The 26064-nt window shown below is 43.8% G+C and overlaps 1 protein-coding gene across 1 annotated transcript in view; it reads left to right on the forward strand.

The window, feature by feature from the left end:
- The window catches only part of LOC118798728 (cytoplasmic dynein 2 heavy chain 1), a 154819-nt gene that overhangs the window by 104376 nt on the left and 24379 nt on the right, over positions 1-26064 (forward strand). Inside the window, 11 exon segments of the mRNA XM_036558254.1 lie at positions 162-281; positions 2477-2611; positions 3813-3956; positions 5689-5778; positions 7072-7137; positions 7227-7277; positions 8328-8405; positions 8767-8898; positions 9329-9401; positions 22843-23003; positions 25817-25942. Of these exon segments, the coding sequence (XP_036414147.1) occupies positions 162-281; positions 2477-2611; positions 3813-3956; positions 5689-5778; positions 7072-7137; positions 7227-7277; positions 8328-8405; positions 8767-8898; positions 9329-9401; positions 22843-23003; positions 25817-25942 (1176 nt within the window).

Raw genomic sequence — 26064 nt, forward strand, 5'->3', positions numbered from 1 at the left:
CCAACTGATCAGAAAAAAATCAATCTTGTGACATATCGTGTATGAACATTTTTTGAAGCATCTCGATATTATATTTTTGCCATATCGTCCACCTCTAAAATGATCCTGTGGTTGACCTGAAGTGTAAATAATTAATGTCTTTAATGTAAATGTGTGTGCAGCTGCTGGCGTTGACAATCCAGCACGAGAAGCCGGAGCTGGAGAGCGAGAAAACTAAATTGCTGCAACAGGAGGAGGAGAAGAAGATCCAGCTCGCTCTGCTGGAGGAGTCACTGTTAGAGGTACAGAACTACAACTCCCAGCATGCTCTGTGCCGATTCTGAACTAAAACTGACTCACAATACTGATACTGAACTACAACTCCCAGCATGCTCTGCGCCGATTCTGAGCTAAAACTGACTCACAATACTGATACTGAACTACAACTCCCAGCATGCTCTGCGCCGATTCTGAACTAAAACTGACTCACAATACTGATACTGAACTACAACTCCCAGCATGCTCTGCACCGATTCTGAGCTAAAACTGACTCACAATACTGATACTGAACTACAACTCCCAGCATGCTCTGCACCGATTCTGAGCTAAAACTGACTCACAATATTGATACTGAACTACAACTCCCAGCATGCTCTGCGCCGATTCTGAGCTAAAACTGACTCACAATATTGATACTGAACTACAACTCCCAGCATGCTCTGCGCCGATTCTGAGCTAAAACTGACTCACAATACTGATACTGAACTACAACTCCCAGCATGCTCTGTGCTGATCCTGAGCTAAAACTACTCACAATAGTGATACTGAACTGCAACTCCCAGCATGCTCTGATATTGAACTAATAAAATGACTGAAAGACAAAATGACAAATGAAGTTCACTTGAAACTGAATCACAGTTGCTGCATAGTTTGAACCAAAAATGTCAGTTTATGGGCTTCAGACGAAACAGTTTGAGGAGGCTTTCATCTTTGTTCTTTAAACCCATCGCGTTTCTGTTTGAAGAAGCCAAAGAATTGTGTCAGATCACATCAGCTGATCACATCAGCTGATCACATCAGCTGTCGCAAGCTGTCGAACATAAACATGCTGGATCAGTGAAGTTCCAGGCAGACGCCTCATGGGAGTCGCTGATAGCGCTGCATAACGTCTGAGGAACGTCACTGTACGGTGCCGACAGCGGTACCTCATGATGATCCTCTGTCTGTGGATTCAAAGATGATAGTGCCTCATCACAGCAGCCACGTTTACCTGCAGCCTGATAATCCATTAATAATCCGACTAATCGTTCGGAATAGAATCCGTCCATGTAAACACATCAGTCGGAATAGTCTAGTCTGATTGAGGCCATTCAGAATACAGTCTCTATCCGATTGATCGAGGTGGGTAATCCTGTGAATAATCTGTTAAATAGAAGAATAATATCCGTGTAAACGCCTGTATCTGATTACTTTCCCTATCGGAAAGTTTAAGTCCGTTCTGATCATGTTCGTCGCGTCATAGTGAAAGTTTGTACCGTTCAACATGGCGGAGCAGAAACTGGTCTGCAGAGGAGACGAAGTTTATGGTCTGATCTTTAAAAGACGGCGGTGGGACGGACGTCCAGTTTATGTGTCTCAGAACGCGACGTCTTCCTCTCGGCCTTCTTTAATAAGGACATGTGAAGGACGTTTTCCTGAGTCTGACATCATTTTAAAGTCATTAAAAACACAAGCGCTGCTCACTGCTGCTCAACTCACTCTGACTGGACTCACGTGATGCTGGCACCTCGGTCTTAATCTATAATCAGAATGTTTTAAATCAGATTGGAGAAAATCTTTGCATGTAAACACAGACAGTGAGTGTCTTTACATGCACTTAATAATCCAATAACTGCAGACAATCCGATTTTCTTCGGAAATCCGATCAACACGTTTACAAGCACTTGAATAGACAGATAATGGGGAAACTCTGGGTCTACACGAGTCAGACAGTAATCAGATTTCTGCCTTACAACCAGCCAATAAACTCACAGAATCGCCGCTCCAACAGTGTTTTGCTGTGTCTCGCGACATCCACCGTCTGATCTCGCGCAGACTGAGAAATCCGACAGAAATCAGAGTAAGAGTTTACATGCACTGAGAAATCTGATTACTGAGCTAAAATCCTCTTTATCAGATTTCTTGATCAGAGTATGGTGTTTACATGACCATTTGAATAATCGGATAACTGCAGAAATCTGATTATGATCGGATTATTGAGTTCATGTAAACACACTCACTGTTACCTGGCCTTCTCTGCCTGACTGATCCTCAGTCTTTTGGAGCTCGGGGGTTCAGTTTAGAGCAGAATTTGGAGGATCTGATATCTTCTGGGGTGTTTCAGTTGTGTGACCTGACCTGACCTAAACTGACTGTGTGTGTGTGTGTGTGTGTGTGTGTGTTTGTGTGTGTGTGTGTGTGTGTGTGTGTGTGTGTGTGTGTGTGTGTTTGTGTGCAGACTCTGGCCACAGCTCAGGGGAACATTCTGGAGAATAAAGAGCTGATCGAGTCTCTGAACCAGACGAAGGCGAGCAGCGCTCTGATCCACGACTCTCTCTCAGAGTCTCACAGACTGCAGACGGCCCTCGACCAGGTGAGTGTCTGTTCTAGATCAGTCTGACGTGGTTTGTTTAGGTTTGTTTGTGTACATATATGCAGCACGTCTGGACATACAGTACTGTGCAAAGGTCTTAGGCACCTAAGCACTATGTTTGAAACCGTGTGTCTTTGGCAGTACGAGTTAAAAACGGTGTTAACGGTGAAAAAATGCAGGTAAACACAAATACAGTAAGATGTAACAAGAATTTCTTATTTTCAAAAAATAAGTTAGAAGAACTAAGTTTGGTTCCAGATTCCTCCTGCACCCCCCCAGCCACCATAGGCTACATTAACATTACCAGGCTGAAGTGGCAGAAATCTGATTTTTTGCCCTGATGTGACTCAGATCTGATGTTCTCAGGGCTGTGTGGACACAAATCTGATCTTTACAATTCCAACCTGAGCCACTTTCATATGTGGTTCTAGATCGGATACGTGTCCGATTCGAATGTGACGAATGTGAAGCTTAATGTGAAGCTTAATGTGAAGCTTAATATGAAGTTCGAAATTCATGTTTTTTCCACTGCGCCATCATTCAGCGTTACCATGGCAGCAGCGCTGAACAGACGTTAAAGCCTGTAAACGGTGGAAAAGCAGCTCATCTCACCTTTTTCTCCTTCGTCTCGCTCTAATAATGAAGCTGAGAGCTGATCAGAGTTAATTATCTTCTCAGCGAAGCTCGTTCTGCTCGTTAGTTTGTGCTGATGATGCTCGTGATTCATTCATGTGACATTACTGAGCAGGATGAGCTCATGAGGGTCATTTCAGGACGCCGGTTTGTTCACAATAATGACAGATTTGAGTCACTTACCTAAACGAGTGTGAATCACAGTGTCAGAGAGATCGGATCTGAGCAGCAAGGCTTGTAATTTGAACCAAAGGTTTGTTAAATTCCATTCAACATAATAAAGTATCGCTTAGCTTAGCCAAAGAAGGTTTTCAGTGAGAGGTCTGGAAATGATTAAACAAACACATTGACGTACATAAATCCACTGCTTACTGTATTCATATTATTTGTATTTATTTTAAAATAAGTGTTTTTGAGCAAATAAAATCTGTGCAGGTAAATAGCAGTTTCATTTTCTCAGGTGAGACTTGTCATTTAACCAGACGTCCCCTAGAGGGCAGCATTGCTGCATCACTTCTAATCTCTCTCTCTCTCTCTCCTCTCTCTCTCTCTCTCTCTCTCTCTGTAGGAGAGGGATGCGTATCTCCCGTTAGCTGAGAGGGCCAGTATGATGTATTTTGTAATAACAGATCTTTCCCGCATCAATAACATGTACCGCTTCAGTCTGGCCTCCTTCTTGCGCATCTTCCACCGAGCACTGCAGACCAAACAGGTGACACACACACACACATACACACACACACACACACACACACACTCAGGCCCCAGTTTATAACACACACACAGGTCCCAGTACATAATGTCCACCTATTCTACATCTGCACTCACTGGCCACTTTATCGGAAACACCTACCAACCGTCCATCAGTGGAAAGAGACCACTGTCTAGTGGACACTGACTAGGTAGTCTGAGTGTTTCAGGCTCTTCAACCCTTCAAGTGAAGTTCGTGTTCAGACGACGCTGATCCACTGATCACAGGCTTTTACACAAAACCTAGTGGCAGTTCGAATACACGCTGTCACTAACGCACACAAATTCTTGTAAATATTTCAAAGATTGTACTTTAAACTCTGTTTTTTTATGCTGATAATGTAATATGGGTAACACATCACTTGAGCTCTGCTGCATTACACACGTCAGGAGCTTTCATGGTGTATTTTGTTCAGTAATATAACAGTGGTGTGTTACAATTAAGGCCATTACACACCGAACAGGACACAAAAAATCGACATGAAAATGCGAAAATGTCCAGACGATTTATCCACATCAACACTGTACACACCAGACACGACACAGATTTTAACATTTCACCATGTTGTTTGCGCTGCACAAAAAAATGAATATCTATCAATAAAAGTCCTTTGATCCTCACAAAACTCAAACAGTGACAGTGTGCAGGATTCTCCTCTGTGGAGAATTGGAGAGATTCTCCTCATTCAGGAGCTGAAACTGTACAAGCTCAGCTGAGTCTGAGCTGATTCTGGAGATGCAGCTCCAAACGAGACGAAGCTCAAAACAAACAGGCTGCAAATAAGACCCGATTCTTTGCTCCCAGCAGGACGGACAGACGGTGACGCTGGACCACTGTCCAAGTAGTACCAAGTAGTGTGAAGAGCTTCATCCCTTCATTCAGAAACTGAAACTCTGAGTTTGTCCACATTTAACAAAAAGTTTGTAGTCCATTTTGAGCTGCTTTTGGAGATTCTGATCCCTCTGATGTATGAGAGAAACTCCTACAGCTTGGTTGTTGCCATGCCAACAGGAGTGGTGACTGTAATTGGTCAGTGTTTTCATGTGAGTGAAAATTCGCAGAAATCGACCAGAGGGAATAAAATAACGTTGGTGTGCAAGATTCCGCAAGTTACACACACACTTGGATTAATTTACTGTCGTCTGAATAAAAGCGCTCAGTGTGTAAAGGCCTTTACTGTTAATCGTTCTGACAGATGTCACAATGTTTGGTGTCATAACAGTTTATGTCACATGATCAGTTTTGCTAAGTGAACTCTAGTTAGAAATCATGACATCAAACATTATGACACCTACAATAATTACCACTAAAGGTACCATGATGCTGTTATGATGCGGAAGATTATCTTGACAGTTTATGACAGCAGTGGCTGTAAAGAACTATCATAAAACAGTGTCTCAGTCATCAGGCAGTGAATTCATAACCATTTACTGTAGTAACTTTCTGTGAGGGAGCTTTTAGAGGTGGACGTCTGGTTCCTATCACCACCACTGTGAACAGTTCTGAGCGATTCACACCAAACCACTACTTGTTAAAACTTTATTGAGGCAGAAATTTTGAAAAATCAGTGGAATTCCCCTTTAGGAAGCCCGAAGACCCAAACAGAGGACAGGAGTCCGTGGAGAAACACTGTCAGAACCGACTGTGAGTGTGAGGTCGTGGATGGTGTGTCTTATTTCTGTGTTTGTTTCAGGAGAGTGAGAGCACTGAGGTCAGGATCGCCGCTCTGGAGGCGTCTCTGAAGAGCATGGTGTACGAATACGTCTGCCGCTCACTCTTTAAGGTGAGCTCACACACACACACACACACACACACACACACACACTAACTGACCCCGTTTTGAGTCAGATCCTCTGTTGAGTTCCTGAGTGTCGGGGCCTTCTGTCTGCCTCTGATCTTTTCCTTTTAGAGGAACAGACAAAGAGCAGGATGGAGGGAGAAATGAGAACAATAAACTTTAAGTTGGCTTAAAAACTTTAAATCCAGCTAAACACGGTTGAAACGTTTAAAACGTTGTAGACAGCAGCTGATTGGAACCAGACGCTCGCAGATGAGGCTTGAGTTAAAAGCTATAATGCTGAAAGGATGATCCAAAACCACAGCTGAAAAACAGAAGCAGATAGTTGGAAACCAAAGATCCAAAACTGAGCAAAGGGGCAAGACGAAAAGCAGGGTCATAAACGGAAAACAGGTCATACACGTTAAACGGTTTAACGAAAAGGAAACGCTCAGTTTGCACGACAAGGTGACTTGGTATCGAGTGTAGGTATAAACAGACACTGAAGAACAGGAAAGTGATTTAGAAGTCTGGAAAAGCGATGAAAAGTGGATCTGGAGTCCTGAGTCATGTGATGGAGCAAGGGGTTCTGGGAAATGTAGTCCAAGGCAGCTGAGCTGGCTGTAGTTTCAGCTGGGCCGGAGGGAGGCATGACATCGTCATAGTTGCTATAGGGTTGCTAAGCAGTTGCTGTAACAATAATAATAATAATAATAATAATAATGAAAATAATCGTTACTGATAGAGCGCTGTTCATGCCGGTGTCAGCTCTAAGTGCTTAACAAGACAGGAGATAAAGCTTAGCAGTAATACAATAATTTACTAGCACTAAGCACTAATTTAAAATCATATTAAAAAAAAAGACAGATCAAATTAAAAAGATAAATACAACGAGACGCAAAGTTTTAATTAAACACAAAGTTAAAGACATACGTTTTTAAAAACGTGCACTGAGTATAATGTAATATAATAGTATAATAGTAGTATTCCAGCAGGTTGTTAGGGCTTTGCTTGGCTATCGAATGAATTGCTCGTTTCTAGGTTTATTTGTTGCAGTAGTGCAGTGTTTCAGGTGGTTGCCAGGATGTAGTTGGTATGTTCTACAGGTTTGCTGCAGTTGTATTGTAAGACGGTTCTGTAATATCTGTTACTGTACGAGCTTCTGTGTTCGTTGTTGCAGACTGACGTTCTATAACAGCCGTTAAGGACCGAGTCTCTGTGTTCACCATTGTGGACTGAACTTCTTTAACGTGCTTTACTGAGTTCTGTGACGACTGTTCTGGTGTTGTTCCATTACAGGCGGATCAGCTCATGTTCGCGCTGCACTTTGTGAAAGGGATGCACCCTGAGCTGTTCCAGGACAACGTACGAACACTCACTTCTACTAAGACACGTTCACAGAGACGTTTTATTACCCAGACATTCAAACATGTTTGTGTTTGTGTCTGTTTCAGGAGTGGGACGCCTTCACTGGACTGATCGTGGCAGACATGGTCAGAAAAGCGGTATGGAACTGGTCTTTTTCTTGAAATGAATGGGTTTTTGAAGTTAAAATGTATAGTTCACTCCCCAGTCCGTGTAATACTAACATCAGTTTAGCCCCACCCATTCAGCTACAGCAGTTTAGCCCCACCCATTCAGTCTACAGCAGTTTAGCCCCACCATTCAGCTACAGCAGTTTAGCCCCACCCATTCAGTCTACAGCAGTTTAGCCCCACCCATTCAGTCTACAGCAGTTTAGCCCCACCCATTCAGTCTACAGCAGTTTAGCCCCACCCATTCAGCTACAGCAGTTTAGCTCCACCATTCAGCTACAGCAGTTTAGCTCCACCATTCAGCTACAGCAGTTTAGCTCCACCATTCAGTCTACAGCAGTTTAGCTCCACCATTCAGCTACAGCAGTTTAGCTCCACCATTCAGCTACAGCAGTTTAGCTCCACCATTCAGCCACAGCAGTTCAGCTCCACCATTCAGTCTACAGCAGTTTAGCTCCACCATTCAGCTACAGCAGTTTAGCTCCACCATTCAGCTACAGCAGTTTAGCTCCACCATTCAGCCACAGCAGTTCAGCTCCACCATTCAGTCTACAACAGTTTAGCTCCACCATTCAGCTACAGCAGTTTAGCTCCACCATTCAGCTACAGCAGTTTAGCCCCACCATTCAGCTACAGCAGTTTAGCTCCACCATTCAGCTACAGCAGTTTAGCCCCACCATTCAGCTACAGCAGTTTAGCCCCACCATTCAGCTACAGCAGTTTAGCCCCACCATTCAGCTACAGCAGTTTAGCCCCACCATTCAGCAATCAGAGATCATTTACGTATATCAGTCTTAAAGGCAGAGTAACAAAATTACTCACTAAATTAACTGTAAGGGATAAATGATTATGTAAAAATGAATTATGACATATATTATATTTTTGGTACACAGAACCTCACAAATAGCATAAGTGGAAAAAATCGAGAACAATGTGGGGGCTCTCCTCTATGTCTGTGCTTTCTTTCTTAGTAGCTGTCTCTCTCTGACTCTCACTGACTGACTCCGTTTCTGTCCACAGGACTCTCAGAGGTCCTTACAGGAACAGACTCCTTCTTGGGTCGATCAGGAGAGACTCACAGCTTTGACTTTACTCAAGGTGAGACGCTCTGAGCTGCTCATTCTCAGTGTGCCAAGTTTACTAATCGATGACTGTGATTTGTTTGCAGTCGATCATCCCAGTTAAGATTGTATTCACCACGGAACAGAACACCTCCGTCATGTCCACATTAGGAACTCCAGGGCTAAGCCGGATTTCTCTATGCGAAAACTAAATATGATTTTTAAAAACCGCCCTGCTGTGTCACAGATCCTCTGAATTATGAGGTCTGTAAGGATCCAAAATATGAACATTGCCAACGCTGCTGCGTTTTGACTTGACATCAGAACTTGACATCAGGGTGGAACTAATTTCTGTATGAAGAGTGATGAAGCCCAACCACTCTGTGTCTCTTATTTAGACCACGTTTCCGGCGCTGTATCAGTCTCTATGTCTGAACGATGCAGATCTCTGGCTGTCCTTCTCTCGGAGCTCCACCTGCGACCAGGAAATCCCTCCATCTATCGCAAAGAAGATCTCTCTCTTTCAGCAGGTGAGCTTTCGCTCGGAAACACAGTGGAAAGGTTTCTAATAAAGTGGACAGTTAGTTAGTGTTTCTAATAAAGTGGCCAGTGAGTGTATGTAGAAGGTGTGTGTTTCTAATAAAGTGGCCAGTTAGTGGAAGTAGAAGCTGGGCATTTCTAATAAAGTGGCCAGTTAGTGGAAGCAGAAGGTGGGTGTTTCTCATAAAGTGGCCAGTCAGTGGAAGCAGAAGGTGGGTGTTTCTGATAAAGTGGCCAGTTAGTGGAAGCAGAAGGTGGGTGTTTCTGATAAAGTGGCCAGTTAGAGGAAGCAGAAGGTGGGTGTTTCTAATAAAGTGGCCAGTTAGTGGAAGTAAAAGGTGGGTGTTTCTAATAAAGTGGCCAGTTAGTAACTGGTCCTGGATCAGTTGTGACTGCGTTAATGTTGTGGTCCCTCTGCAGGTGCTGGTGGTGCAGGCACTAAGACCGGACAGACTCCAGAGCGCCATGGCAACCTTTGCCTCTCGAGCACTGGGTAAGGAGCGAGAGAGAGAGAATGAGTGGGAAAGACAGATAAAGAGAGTGAGAGAGAGAGGAATAGTTCCCCTGTTAAAGCCATAGAATGTTCAGAGTTTACGCTTCAGCATTAAATCTACCACACTGTGTTTTTTTCTCAGGGCAGAATTTCTCTGTAACTTCTTCAGAAGAGTTTTATTTGAGTTACTGAATTATTTATATGCTTTAATATTTCTATCCATCGTGTGCTGAAGCTCCTCCAACAGCCATCTCTGCAGTCTCAGGTATTTTATAGATATGGACAGTGTAGCGTTTTTAAAGTCACAAGGCTTTATTCTGAACAAAGGTGTGTTATATTATATTATTATATATATAAACATTTGTTTAATGTAAGTTTTGGTTTGTGGTATGTAGGATAGACTGGGAACACTGGTGGATTGGTTTGTGGTATGCAGGATAGACTGGGAACACTGGTGGATTGGTTTGTGGTATGTAGGATAGACTGGGAACGCTGGTGGATTGGTTTGTGGTATGCAGGATAGACTGGGAATGCTGGTGGATCAGTTTGTGGTATGTTGGACTGTAGTTAGCCTAGCTGCACAACATGCTAGCTGGCATGTTTAGCGTTAGTGACTCTGTTAACGTTTGATGAACCCACTGGTGACACACACGTAATGTGTTTATTGATTTCTGCATTTCTAACACTTCGCCCTACCCCTCTATCTCAACAAGAATCGGGACACCCTACCCCTAGACGAGAACGCGCGGTATGGAGGGGTAGGGGCTATGTGGTAGGGGCAAGGGGTGAAATGGGACTGGGCCTAATATTGCCTATTGAATATTCACAAACTTTGGTTTGAAACTTAACAGCTCACTAAAACCAGTAAGCAAACCGTAGTCCGAAGACACATTCAGCCAGTGTGTGAAGACACATTCAGCCAGTGTGTGAAGACACATTCAGCCAGTGTGTGAAATCCCCTCTGGTATTCGGGGGTCCCATGTTGGCTGGTCACTCCAGCGTTGGCTGGCTCCTCACTCACTCAATGGCAACAAAATGTTTGGTTTGTCAATTGTTCTCTTTACACCAAACTCTTGGGAACCGGGCAAGTTTTCAGATTTATAGATCTGCTGCGGCACATTGTAAAGTTTTTCAGAGGAATCCGGGCAGAGTTACAGTTTCTAGACTATGAAGGACCAACTGGGTGAACCAGTCTGCTACAGCGCCACCCTGAGGCAGAGCAGTGCTGCAGCTCTAGTTAGTTAAGAGCACCAAAGACAGAAGCTGATTGTGAGTGAAGCAGATCAACAATGAATCTGTTTGACAGCATAAAATCATGATAAGTTTATTTTCAGGGATCCCCCAGAATTCTGGTTTTGAGACATTGAGGGGGTCCAAAGCATTAATTAGGAAGTCCTGGACCCCCATGGCCCCCTGTATTTCATACCTTGGCCCCCTGTATTTCACACTTTCTGCGATTTAGGAGAATGTGATGATAGTGACAGACGAGCACACGCATGAGAAGCATTATTATTTATCTTCGCATTCATTTTTTTGCAAATGCGAGCAAAACTGTCATACCATACAGCCCTGACGTACCTCATTCTCCACCCAGTTACATAAACAGGTCCTCACCACAGTTTGGTTATCATTACATCTGAGCGGCCACCCTCACCCACAGTGTCGCCGTGAATGGTCGTGTCTGATGATGGATTTGCGTTTCACTCTCTGTAGGTGCAGCAGCACGCAGGTTAAGTGAAAGGCTACATTTCGGCTGGATTTATTCCCCCCTGCGCTTAACAGGGCTCTCGACGCGCTGAGAGCTCTTGACACAGTCACACGCCCCCTCGTTCTAACGTCTGCGCAAACACAGCGACTCCCACAGGGGCTCTCTCTCCTCTTTTAATTAGGAGTCTGGCTCTCTGTGTCATCAGTGTTTAGATTGTGCTGTAGAGCAGCGAATGATCCCAACACAGCCAGCAGTGAGGCTGGAATTCCAGTTACCAGGTGTGTCATCACAGAGCTCCACACCAAAACCATAATGTAGCAGAAGAATAAAAACATTTATCATCGTCTGAACACCCAGCGTTAGTCTGCACACAGAGAAATATTCAAATGATTAGTTCTGCAATTACAGACTGTAGACCATCTGTTTCTCTGTGTACTTTGTTAGCCCCCTTTTACCCTGTTCTTCAGTGGTCAGGACCCCCATGGACCCTCACAGAGCAGGTACTATTTGGGTGGTGGATCATTCTCAGCACTGCAGTAACACTGACGTGGTGGTGGTGTGTTAGTGTGTGTTGCGCTGGTCTGAGTGGATCAGACACAGCAGTGCTGCTGGAGTTTTTAAACACCTCAGTGTCACTGCTGGACTGAGAATAGTCCACCAACCAAAAACATCCAGCCAACAGTGTCCTGTGACCACTGATAAAGGACTAGAGGATGACCAACACAAACTGTGCAGCAGCAGATGAGCTATCGTCTCTGACTTTACATCTACAAGGTGGGACTGACAAGGTAGGAGTGTCTAATAGAGTGGACAGTGAGTGGACACAGTGTTTAAAAACTCCAGCAGCACTGCTGTGTCTGATCCACGCGTACCAGCACAACACACTAACACACCACCACCACGTCAGTGTTACTGCAGTGCTGAGAATGACCCACCACCCAAATAGTACCTGCTCTGTGAGGGTCCTGCGGGGGTCCTGACCACTGAAGAACAGGGTAAAAGGGGGCTAACAAAGTATCAGAGAAACAGATGGACTACAGTCTGTAACTGTAGAACTACAAAGTGCACCTGTATAGTAAGTGGAGCTGATAAAATGGACAATGAGTGTAGAAACAAGGAGGTGGTCATAATGTTATGCCTGACCGGTGTAGATTTAGTTTATTACTGTCTTGGGTTTAAATAGATCAGAATATAATACTTGTAAATATCTAAGATCTGAAACTTTTTGTTTTATAAACAGTTTTTGCTGCGTTAACTGCACCGTAATCAGCTGCTCTGACTGCTCTCACTCAGAGAAGCCGTTTTATTTGCTAATTAGGCTGTTAATTCAGCGAGGCTACGGAGTGCGGCTCAGGTTCTGCTGGTGGCAGCAAACCTGGTCTATTATCAGTAATGCGTGCAGGCTGAGTAATGAGATTCAGCGTTATTCCATCAGCTCAGGTGTCTGCATGTTTGTGCACACAGGCCTTTTGGTGCTCACAACGTGCTCATCATTTAGATCCTGACTGATATGAGAATTTTGTGGATCATCCAAACTGGTATCATCCAAAAGTTTTTTTTAATTTTATACTTTGGTACTTAAACAGTGCTTTACCACCTGATGTGATGGTCAGTTCTCAATTATTACACTTAAAGTTGTTGATATTTGAACTCAGCAGCAAAACAAACATACTCCTCCCTTCAGTGCTCCTTCAGAAGCTCCGCCCCCAAATTCATGGAGGCGCATTGCCAAGGCGAACAACACTGGGCTAGCAAACTTGTTTTTTTTTAGATCTTCAAGGCCATAAAATCCTTTGTAAACATTATATAAACACATGCTATGAGATAACGTTAGCAGGTAATGTAGGTAACATTAGCTAGGCTGTGGGTTAGCAAACTGTTACAGTTGCTGCTGTGAAGCTAACAAGTTGGGATTAACGATCATGAACATTAGAAGAACTAATGAAAGAAACAGAAACCAAACGTGCTGGTTAGCTCCGCCCCCAATGCTGTGATATATTATTTAAGACTGTGACTTTCTGCTTTTTAAAGTGCAGTAAGAGATTTTAATCCAACACACTTTTTGTCAAATTCAGTGCATGTCTCTTTACGGTCTGCTAGCTTTCTGGAAACTCTGGAAAATAACCCGGTGTTGGCACACAGCACTGACTCTTCAAACAGACAACGAGCAGAGTGTCTCAGGCCAAATGACACAACACTATTTCAACCAATCAGCAAGACTGGGCGCTCCTGTTCGTGCACAGGACGAGGGGAAGGGGAGGTGGCTGCCAATACTGACATGCTGGTTCTGTGAAACTGCAAAAATAAGTTAATGTTGCCCAGAAACAGAGCAGCCTCCTCATCCCTTTTCAGGCCTTTCAACTCTCCAAAGCTGTGTCCCAGTTCAGGGGCTGCATCCTTCGGAGGCTGCATTTGAAGGCCGATTGCGCCACAGCGGTGCGACTAGACTGTCCCATTTCGAAGGCTCATTCATATGCGAAGGTGGATCCTTCGCCAGCCAACAGTGAGCGGCAGCTGAGGAGAGTATAGGGTTTAAACTGAGGCAAATACAACTTTAAAAGATCTTGACAGGAGCAGCGATTCGTGACGCAGCGGTGACGACGGGAACAGCGGTGCTGTGACACAAACAGGAAACCCGCCTATATATATATATATATATATATATATATATATATATATATATATATATCACACATCACTTTGGGAATGTTTCATAATGAATTGACTAACAAAATCTTCCAGAATCACCTGAAATAAAACGTCTTTACATTAACCTACATTAAAAGTTAATAATGTCTCCTGCTCAGTAACCGTTTTGGAGATACGTGTTTTTTCTTTCTTTGGAGGAATCGGAATGTTCTCCCATGGATTACGGCACTGCAGTTCCTCATCTTCACCCCTCGTGCTCCGCCAGCCTGAAGAAGCAGTGACGACAGCAGCGCTCAGCCGTTCCCGTCCTCATTTCTCCCACGTTGCTTTGGGCCTCTGTGGATTGTAATGTGATTTCGGGGAGTAGAAGTTACTCCTCTGGCCTCAGAGTGGTGACATGAGAGAAATGAGTGGTGTGAAGGTGGAGGGATGGATTTCATTCATCACCCGATTAAAGGATAATGAATCAGCCCCTCCAGATCAGGAGCTAATGCAGCTGTTATTAAGGGGAGAGCAGAGAGACAGAGGTGGCTGATGTTGTCTGCCAGGATTTAATAAATGAAGAACTGCAGTTTTAGAATTAATTAGTCCAAAGAGACGGTTCTTGGCCTGGCCGTGTCTGCTGCACGGAAAAAAAACATTTCACTCCCGTTCATTATCAACTGGGCATATCCGAAAACAGGGACAGCGAGTGGCGAGAACTCAACCAGCAGGAAAAGTTGAGCTGTTTAAGCAAATTATGAGCCCCTTTTGTGCGGCGCTGACCAGTCAGACAAAGGCACCTGTCTATTGTCTGTATGCAGTGAGAGCTTCGTCATTTATTGTTTATCTGTTTTAGGAAACAGTGAACTGCACAGACCAAACATCTCAAACAAGTCAACCACAGCTACTGTAGCTGTAAGCGCTGTCTCCACGAGTCAAGGAGAGCCGTGAGAGATGGGCCGAGGCCTCATTAGCATATTGTCGCTGTCCCGAAAAAGAAAAAGCACCTCCGTTTTTTTGCGATTTTTAGTGTTCTGCATAATTTGAGCAGCTGCCCTTTATAATATGTGAACATTTCCTGATGAACGGACCAATAGAAATGCTCCAAAAGTGCCTCAAATAAAATCTCTTTACATGAACTTACGTTGGGCCTCGTTGACCGAGCGTCCGTAAGATGAAATTTCTTCTTAAAACCCACTTTCGCAGTTTTGATGAAGACTCTGACTCACCAATGTTCTCTTATGTGGGATTCGTTCTTAGGTAAGAACAGAATCTACACACACTCAAGAGCACAAAGGTGAGAACAGTTCTGCGCTTTAAGAACGCGTCATGAATCTGACGAAGACTTTTTCTTAGGACTTTTATCAGGAACACACTCAGGAACAAACCTAGGAAGTCTGGGGCCCAGTGAAAGAAAAGAGCGTTTTTGTCCTCTTCCTGTTTTTCTTTGGACATCAATGATATTTTAGTATATCGGACCGTGTCATTCCTGACAAACAAAACCGCTAAAGCTGCTACGTCGTGTCCCACTGATCGCTTTTTCCGAATGTGCTGAGAAAGTCTGAGCTTTCAGTGGAAAATGTGAACTCTGCGCTGGGACAGTGAGCGGCCAGAACCTGGCTAGCAGGAAAAAGCTGAGCTGCTCATGCAAATTACAAGCACCCATTTGTGTAGCATTGACCAGTCAGACAAAGGCAACTTACTGTTGTCTGAGTGCAGTGAGACCTTCATCATTTATCGCTTATCTGTTTCAGTTTCCTACTGGGAGGAGTTTCAGTTGTACTGGGAGGGGTTTTGGTTGTACTGGGAGGAGTTTTAGTTGCACTGGGAGGAGTTTCAGTTGTACTGGGAGGTGTTTTGGCTGTACTGGGAGGAGTTTTGGTTGTACTGGGAGGAGTTTTGGTTGAATGGGAGGAGTTTTGGTTGTACTGGGAGGGGTTTCGATCGTATTGGGAGGGGTTTTGGTTGTACTGGGAGGGATTTTGATTGCACTAGAAGGAGTTTTGGTTGTACTGGGAGGAGTTTCGATTGCACTGGGAGGAGTTTTGGTTGTACTGGGAGGAGTTTCAATTGTACTGGAAGGAATTTTGTTGTACTGTGAGGAGTTTTGGTTGTACTGGAATGGGTTTTTATTGTACTGTGAGGGGTTTTGATTGCACTGGGAGGAGTTTTTGTTGTACTGGGAGGAGTTTCAATTGTACTGGAAGGAATTTTGTTGTACTGTGAGGAGTTTTGGTTGTATGGGAGGAGTTTTGTTTGTACTGTGAGGAGTTTTGTCTGTACTGGGAAGTGTTTTCTTGTACTGGGAGGAGTTTCGGTTGTACTGGGAGGGAGTTTTGATTGTATTGGGAGGAGTTTTGGTTGTACCGGGAGGGGTTTTGATTGCACTAGGAGGAGTTTTGGTTGTACTGGGAGGAGTTTTGGTTGTACTAGGAGGAGTTTCAATTGTACTGGAAGGAATTTTGTTGTACTGGGAGGAGTTTTGGTTGTACTGGAAGGGGTTTTTATTGTACTGTGAGGGGTTTTGATTGCACTGGGAGGAGTTTTTGTTGTACTGGGAGGAGTTTCAATTGTACTGGAAGGAATTTTGTTGTACTGGGAGGAGTTTTAGTTGTATGGGAGGAGTTTTGTTTGTACTGTGAGGAATTTTGTCTGTACTGGGAAGTGTTTTGTTGTACTGAGAGGAGTTTTGGTTGTACTGGGAGGAGTTTTGGTTGTCGTATGTGTGTTAGAGACAGATGTGTTTACGCTGCTGTAACGTGTCTCAGATGCGTCTCAGTCCAGTGAGGATGCAGCTGTAGAGCTTGTAGGCTGGATTATAGAGGGGAGACTGTTTTGGGTAAAAGGTATGAAGGGTTAAGTGAAGCTGATTGATTTGATATTTTGGCTGTCTGACTCTCAGAGATTGTATCAGCAGACAGAGTGGAGTGTGTGTGTGATGGATTTTCAGAGCGTCTGTCGTCTCGCTTCTGTGGAGATAATGAGAACAGCACAGTTTTCTGTAGAAGTCTGTCCGACATCACACACACACACACACACACACACACACACACACACACACACACACACACTCACTCACACACCTCTTCTCCATCCTCAGCTGGAGAGATTCTCCTCTCACAATGCCTTACAGTGTCAATTAACCTTCACAGGTCTCTCTCTCTCTCTCTCTCCCTCATACTGTATTAGACTTTCAGTATGAAGTCAGACACAAACTCCAATCACACACAAAAAAGTTACAAACACCTTTTCTAGCGGTGGTTAAAATCACTGTCAGCGGCACAGGAGACATTTCATGGGTTAGTGGAAGAGTGGATATCAATGTGACACCATTGGTCAAGACACTAGAGCTGAGAGGAGGCTGGACACTGATCCAAAACGAACCTCAAAGTCCACCATGAACTAAATCTGTGGGCAGATATTCTCCTGTTGGGCTTTCTGTCAATAAGAAGAGTGCGTTATCTACTCTGACACCACATACGTCAATGAGTATTTACATGCACTAAATAATCTGATAACTGCAGAAAATCAGACTGTGTCAGTAACCGGTTCAGTGTATAATCTGATACCTGCAGAACTGCAAATGCATGTTTTCATGCTCTTGGGTAATCGGGGAAGTCTGGGTCTACATGAATCAGACAGTAATCGGATTTCTGCTTTACAACCAATAAACCTAACGTAACTCAAACGTCATGAGCAGGTTTTTTTAGAGACGTCGAGTCACTTTATCTTAAAATGTGAACATACATCATCTAGAAGATGAAGAATATTTTATCCTTCATGTTGTCGAGCATGTATTCGGTTTCAGCGTCGCTCCAGAGGTGCTGTGTTGTTCTCGCGCAGTGTGTTAAACACTGTGTTGTTCTCGTGCAGTGTGTTAAACACTGTGTTGTTCTCGTGCAGTGTTAAACACTGTTATTCTCGCGCAGTGTTAAACACTGTGTTGTTCTCATGCAGTGTGTTAAACACTGTTATTCTCGTGCAGTGTGTTAAACACTGTGTTGTTCTCGCGCAGTGTGTTAAACACTGTGTTATTCTTGTGCAGTGTGTTAAACACTGTTGTTCTCATGCAGTGTCTTAAACACTGTTATTCTCGCGCAGTGTGTTAAACACTGTTATTCTTGTGCAGTGTGTTAAACACTGTGTTGTTCTCGCGCAGTGTGTTAAACACTGTGTTGTTCTCGCGCAGTGTGTTAAACACTGTGTTGTTCTCGTGCAGTGTTAAACACTGTGTTGTTCTTGTGCAGTGTGTTAAACACTGTGTTGTTCTCGTGCAGTGTGTTAACACTGTTATTCTCGTGCAGTGTGTTAAACACTGTGTTGTTCTCGCGCAGTGTGTTAAACACTGTGTTATTCTCGTGCAGTGTGTTAAACACTGTGTTGTTCTCGCGCAGTGTGTTAAACACTGTTGTTCTCGCGCAGTGTGTTAAACACTGTTATTCTCATGCAGTGGGTTAAACACTGTGTTGTTCTCGTGCAGTGTTAAACACTGTGTTGTTCTCGCGCAGTGTGTTAAACACTGTGTTGTTCTCGCGCAGTGTGTTAAACACTCTGTTGTTCTCGCGCAGTGTGTTAAACACTGTGTTGTTATTGCACAGTGTGTTGAACACTGTGTTGTTCTCGCGCAGTGTGTTAAACACTGTTGTTCTCGCGCAGTGTGTTAAACACTGTTATTCTCGCGCAGTGTGTTAAACACTGTGTTGTTCTTGTGCAGTGTGTTAAACACTGTGTTGTTCTCGCGCAGTGTGTTAAACACTGTGTTGTTCTCGCGCAGTGTGTTAAACACTGTTGTTCTCGCGCAGTGTGTTAAACACTGTGTTGTTCTCGTGCAGTGGGTTAAACACTGTGTTGTTCTCGTGCAGTGTTAAACACTGTTATTCTCGCGCAGTGTGTTAAACACTGTGTTGTTCTCGCGCAGTGTGTTAAACACTGTGTTGTTCTTGTGCAGTGTGTTAAACACTGTGTTTGTTCTCGTGCAGTGTTAAACACTGTTATTCTCGCGCAGTGTGTTTAAACACTGTGTTGTTCTCGCGCAGTGTGTTAAACACTGTGTTGTTCTTGCGCAGTGTGTTAAACACTGTGTTATTCTTGTGCAGTGTGTTAAACACTGTGTTGTTCTCGCGCAGTGTGTTAAACACTGTGTTGTTCTCGCGCAGTGTGTTAAACACTGTTGTTCTCGCGCAGTGTGTTAAACACTGTGTTGTTCTCGTGCAGTGGGTTAAACACTGTTGTTCTCGTGCAGTGTTAAACACTGTTATTCTCGCGCAGTGTGTTAAACACTGTGTTGTTCTCGTGCAGTGTGTTAAACACTGTTATTCTCGTGCAGTGTGTTAAACACTGTGTTGTTATTGCACAGTGTGTTGAACACTGTGTTGTTCTCGCGCAGTGTGTTAAACACTGTGTTGTTCTCGCGCAGTGTGTTAAACACTGTGTTGTTCTCGCGCAGTGTGTTAAACACTGTTGTTCTCGCGCAGTGTGTTAAACACTGTGTTGTTATCGCACAGTGTGTTGAACACTGTGTTGTTCTCGCGCAGTGTGTTAAACACTGTGTTGTTCTCGCGCAGTGTGTTAAACACTTTTGTTCTCGCGCAGTGTGTTAAACACTGTTATTCTCGCGCAGTGTGTTAAACACTGTGTTGTTCTTGTGCAGTGTGTTAAACACTGTGTTGTTCTCGCGCAGTGTGTTAAACACTGTGTTGTTCTCGTGCAGTGTGTTAAACACTGTGTTGTTCTCGCGCAGTGTGTTAAACACTGTTGTTCTCGCGCAGTGTGTTAAACACTCTGTTGTTCTCGCGCAGTGTGTTAAACACTGTGTTGTTATTGCACAGTGTGTTGAACACTGTGTTGTTCTCGCGCAGTGTGTTAAACACTGTGTTGTTCTCGCGCAGTGTGTTAAACACTGTTGTTCTCGCGCAGTGTGTTAAACACTGTTATTCTCGCGCAGTGTGTTAAACACTGTGTTGTTCTCGTGCAGTGTGTTAAACACTGTGTTGTTCTCGCGCAGTGTGTTAAACACTGTTGTTCTCGCGCAGTGTGTTAAACACTGTGTTGTTCTCGCGCAGTGTGTTAAACACTGTTGTTCTCGTGCAGTGTCTTAAACACTGTTGTTCTCGCGCAGTGTGTTAAACACTGTGTTGTTCTCGCGCAGTGTGTTAAACACTGTGTTGTTCTTGCGCAGTGTGTTAAACACTGTGTTATTCTTGTGCAGTGTGTTAAACACTGTGTTGTTCTCGCGCAGTGTGTTAAACACTGTGTTGTTCTCGCGCAGTGTGTTAAACACTGTTGTTCTCGCGCAGTGTGTTAAACACTGTGTTGTTCTCGTGCAGTGGGTTAAACACTGTGTTGTTCTCGTGCAGTGTGTTAAACACTGTTATTCTCGTGCAGTGTGTTAAACACTGTGTTGTTCTCGCGCAGTGTGTTAAACACTCTGTTGTTCTCGCGCAGTGTGTTAAACACTGTGTTGTTATCGCACAGTGTGTTGAACACTGTGTTGTTCTCGCGCAGTGTGTTAAACACTGTGTTGTTCTCGCGCAGTGTGTTAAACACTGTTGTTCTCGCGCAGTGTGTTAAACACTGTTATTCTCGCGCAGTGTGTTAAACACTGTTATTCTCGCGCAGTGTGTTAAACACTGTGTTGTTCTTGTGCAGTGTGTTAAACACTGTGTTGTTCTCGCGCAGTGTGTTAAACACTGTTGTTCTCGTGCAGTGTGTTAAACACTGTGTTGTTCTCGCGCAGTGTGTTAAACACTGTTGTTCTCGTGCAGTGTCTTAAACACTGTTGTTCTCGCGCAGTGTGTTAAACACTGTGTTGTTCTCGCGCAGTGTGTTAAACACTGTTGTTCTTGCGCAGTGTGTTAAACACTGTGTTATTCTTGTGCAGTGTGTTAAACACTGTGTTGTTCTCGCGCAGTGTGTTAAACACTGTGTTGTTCTCGCGCAGTGTGTTAAACACTGTGTTATTCTCATGCAATGCTCAGACTGAGAGAAACAAAAGAAATCAGAGTGAGAGTTTACATGAACTGAGAAACCCCATTACTGAGCTTTAGCAAATTTCTTAATCAGATTTACAGACCCTAATCTGATCTAAGAAATCAGAGTGTGCTGTTTACACGATCGCTTAATAATCAGATAACTGTAGATATCAGATATTGATCAGATTAAGTGCATGTAAACACACTATATGATTGGGTTGTACATTTATTTAGTCAACCAGAAATAGAAAAACTGCTGCACTGTCATGATCTTTGTCAGTAACATCACTGACGAGAGTGACGCTGTTCAGCTGCACTGGACTGTGTAAACAGATCAGTTCACTCAGTCTCTGTGATCACGATGAACGATGTGAGTAGGAAATTTGCTTTGTGGTTGACGATGATGTATTGATAAAGATAAGAGATGTTTTTACAGCTTTTAAGCATCAACTCTGAGCTTCAGACCACGCACACGCTGCGTTCTCACCCCAAGGCTAAACAGCCCGATAACATCTCCCCAATTAATCACTTAATCACCACCCACGATAATTAACACCAGCACCAACCTCGCTCTGTAATCATACAGCTTCCCCTCCTCAGTAAAAACACCAGAGAACTCATTCATCCTGACCTCAGAGTAACTCTGAGCTCTGCCTTTATTCCTCACAATCTCACCCTCTCTCTGTAGAACAGACTCAGTTTATATCACAATACCTACATTTAGAGTCAGTTATTCATTCAGCCTAATGAGAAACTGTAGAACAGACTCAGTTTATATCACAATACCTCCATTTAGAGTCGGTTATTCATTCAGCCTAATGAGAAACTGTAGAACAGACTCAGTTTATATCACAATACCTCCATTTAGAGTCAGTTATTCATTCAGCCTAATGAGAAACTGTAGAACAGACTCAGTTTATATCACAATACCTCCATTTAGAGTCGGTTATTCATTCAGCCTAATGAGAAACTGTAGAACAGACTCAGTTTATATCACAATACCTACATTTAGGTATTACTCGATTTTATTGATCTCGAGTGCTGTCTGTATTTGCTGTAATCTAGAACCAAAACTTTTGTCCTAGCTCACAAGATATGCACTAGTTTTTTGAAAATAAGAAGTATTTGTTTATTTGCATCTATTTAAATGATTGTAAATGTTTATAAATCGTGTATATATATATATATATATATATATATATATATATATATATATATATATGTGTGTGTGTGTGTGTGTGTGTATATATACTCGAGAGTGACTTAGCTCTGTTAATTTGAGCTTTTGAGAAATCTGCAGTTCAGTTGAATGAGAAAGCTTCTGATTTGACCGAGGTCATGTAGGTGAACTTTAACCCCGTGAGTTCTCAAACCTCTTCAGAGTCAGCCAATAGAGAATGAGTGTGAGCAGAGGAATCTCACGCTGCATTTACACTGTTCCAGCGCATCTACGGACCTGAACGCACTCCCCCTCTTCAGCTGGCCACATGTGGGCGTTCACAAAGACGTTGCCTGCATCATTCAATAAATTCACGTCCTGCTAAGTCAAATTTTAATTAATAAATGTGCTGATTTTCTACTAATCAAAAACCAAATTTAGCATGTTATTAATTACAAATCTCTCTCTCTCTCTCTCTCTCGCTCTCTCTCTCTCTCTCTCTCTATATATATATATAATATATATATATATATATATATATATATATATGTGTATATTTAAAAATATCTAGGTTTAAAATTGTTTGGAGCTTTTCCTCCGTGGTCGACCAGAACGTTTGAATACAGACGAATGTTTCATACACTGCACTGTGAACAGCTCAACCCCCAGAGTCGGCACCGACGTGGTGGAACCGACGTTTTCCATTGAAAATGAATAGGATTCGTTGCGGTGCTGCGACGCGCCGGTTCAGTGTAAATGCAGCGTTATCCTAATATTAAACAGAGAAACATTCCACAGTCAGCATAACATCACTCGTCACATTAACCGCTCACATGACTTTGGCTCCACCCCTGAGAGGAACAAACCATGCGATGGGGAAAATGATGTTGGTAAATCTCCACACTGCAGTCATGCTGCAGTAGCTAGCGGCGTAGGCTAGTAACGCTGAAGCTGCTGCTGTTTCTGCTGCAGGTATGAAGGAGCTGTCTCCTCCACCTCTGAACCTGCGGCGCGTGTATGGAGAGACAGTGGAGACGGAGCCGGTCCTGTTAATCATCTCTCCAGGAGCCGATCCATCACAAGAGCTGCTGGAGCTCGCCAGCGACACCGTGGGGCGAGAGAACTACCACGAGGTAATGTTGCTCTGACTAACGATACCTGTACAGCAGTAGATGGTGATGACTGGGGGCTTCTACACAATGGATGATGAGCCAACGTGCTAGTTTGATAACCTTATTGGTTCAGTACGGACTGAATTCAGGACAATCGCTATTCCAGAATATCAGTTCCTGACTTCATAATCTCATCATGAACTCCAGATAAGAAAACAGCATCACACAAACATCCTAACTAGACTAAACCTCCTAAATCCTGTCCTAACTTTAGGATGAACCCCAACAGGGTCCTCACTTCTGTTTAAGGTCCGTTTCTATGGTTTTTAGGCAGCTGTGTCAGCAGCATAGTTCACTACCAGCAGAATGAGCTCCACTTATTTCTATTGTAAAACGCTGCTTTCACTGTGAGATGTTCTTCTATTCTAACTCTGCGTAATCTCCACCGTCCCTCTGATTACCTTCGTGTGTTAATGTTGATGATGAAATATTACAGTGATGGTGGTGAATAATGAGGAGATGGAGCTGAACGCGTGTCTGTTTATTAGGAGGAGTAACGTTAGCACGCTCGGCTAAAGCGTTTGGGAAATGGAGACTGAAACTGGGGAGCGGCGACACTCTGATAAACAGTGGGGGGGCGCTCTCACAGTTTTCACAACTCACAGTTTATCACTCTGTACAGAGATAATTAGCCATTTGAGATTCAGTCCCGCTGTCATGCTAAACCAAAATGATAGTAATTGAGCAGGTTTTTGTCTGTACGCCTCTCATCTCACTGCACTCTAACCTCAATGTTTTACCCACTGAAAGAAACAGTAAGTAGTATTAAACGCCCCAAGCTAATCCGCTAATATGACACTGTAAAAAGATGCAGGTACAGATCAGGCAGCAGTGTGAAACACAGGGCGGTGCAAACTGGGCAGAGAAGGCAGATCGCTTAAAACTAGGCTACCATATTGTGCTGTATATACACCTGTCAGGCATAACATTATGACCACCTCCTTGTTTCTGCGCTCATTGTCCATTTTATCAGCTCCACTTACTATATAGGTGCACTTTGTAGTTCTACAGTTACAGACTGTAGTCCATCTGTTTCTCTGCACACTTTGTTAGCCCCCTTTTACCCTGTTCTTCAGTGGTCAGGACCCCCATGGACCCTCACAGAGGAGGTACTATTTGGGTGATGGATCATTCTCAGCACTGCAGTAACGCTGACGTGGTGGTGGTGTGTTAGTGTGTGTTGCGCTGGTCTGAGTGGATCAGACACAGCAGTGCTGCTGGAGTTTTTAAACACCTCAGTGTCGCTGCTGGACTGAGAACAGTCCACCAACCAAAAACATCCAGCCAACAGCGTCCTGTGGGCAGCGTCCTGTGACCACTGATGAAGGACTAGAGGATGACCAACACGAACTGTGCAGCAGCAGATGAGCTATCGTCTCTGACTTTACATCCACAAGGTGGACTGACAAGGTAGGAGTGTCTAATAGAGTGGACAGTGAGTGGACACAGTATTTAAAAACTCCAGCAGCACTGCTGTGTCTGATCCACTCGCAACACAAACTAACACACCACCCAAATAGTACCTGCCCTGTGAGGGTCCATGGGTGTCCTGACCACTGAAGAACATTGTAAAAGGGGGCTAACAAAGAATGCGTAGAAACAAGAAGGTGGTCGTAACGTTATGCCTGATCGGTGTAAATGCATTGAATTAAAAGGGATTATTTATATTAACCATTTGAATGTCTCTGCCTGTAACCATAGCTAGTTTAGGGTGACCATACGTCCTCTTTTTCTTAGACATGTCCGTAAAAAAAGCATCTGGCTGGAATTTGTAAATCACCAAAAATGTTTGGCTTGCCACAGTCACCTGTTCATTGTGTCCGTTTTTGCATTGCTTTGATCTTTGTCTTTAGGTCCTGTCTTCTCCACCGTTGCTCGGTCATGTACACACCCTTTCATCATTCATCACCCTCAGCACCACAGCAACAGCCGAGAGACAGAGCAGCTTAAACAGCTGATCTGAACAGCTTAGAAATGTCCAGACGCGAACGTAAATTCACAGATGAATTACAGAAAAAATTCCTGTTTTCATATCGGGTCGTTATCCGTGGGAAGAAGAATGCATGACAAAGCTGGCACGTAAATTTCAGTGTCAAATGAAGGTGCTAGCGATCTAGAAGCACATCCGAGCACATCAGGAGGCCGGAAAAGTGTCTAGTGCTGGGGTGCGCAACTCTGGTCCTGGAGGGCCGGCATCCAGCACAGTTTGGTGATTTACCTGCTCAAACACACCTGATAAAACTCATCTGTGAATTGGTTTGGGGCAGGGATCCCACCCCGAATATTAAGAACAGCCGTTTTGTTCTTTCAACAAAATCAAACCACTTTGGGAGCCACAACATTTTATGTCCATTTTACCATCTTGGCTGTAAATATGTCTCAGTATGTGCTGATTTTTCTAGTACAGGATAAAAAATATGATATAAATGAAAACACAGACTTACTTTAGCTCAGCTATAGTCGCTTTTCTCACATCTCCAGCAGGAAACTTTTTCTTGAAAGTAGTATATTCAGTAGTAGAAAATTCAGTTAAGGGCCGGAGCGTGAGACTTGAGAGTTCTGTAAGACGTGTTTGGTGTCTAAAGTTTGCTTCTGTATTTTTAGCACTGGAGCTACGAGGCTAATGTAGCTAACAGACAATAAGAAGTTATACCCCACCAATTAGCATAGTGCTAACTTCATACCCAAGTCATCATTCCCTCAGCTCAAAGCGTGCAGAGCTGTTCTGTAACCTCTAATATCCTTGACTGTGTGGTTTCTCTGTGTGTGTGTAGGTGGCGATGGGGCAGGGTCAGGCTGACGTAGCGCTGCAGGTTCTGAGAGAGTGCGTGCGGAACGGAGAGTGGCTCTGTCTGAAGAACCTGCACCTGGTCACTGCGTGGCTCCCCCTCCTGGAGAAGGTCAGTAACATCATCCATTCCCAAAGGGGATTTCCTCTCCATAACTCAGTGTGTGAGGTGTAAACAGAGAGATTCAGAGTGGTTTGGTGTGAAATGGTTCAGATGTCTTTACAGTGGTGGTG

The sequence above is a fragment of the Colossoma macropomum genome, unplaced genomic scaffold, assembly GCF_904425465.1.
Source record: "Colossoma macropomum unplaced genomic scaffold, Colossoma_macropomum, whole genome shotgun sequence".
Taxonomy (NCBI): Eukaryota; Metazoa; Chordata; class Actinopteri; order Characiformes; family Serrasalmidae; genus Colossoma; species Colossoma macropomum.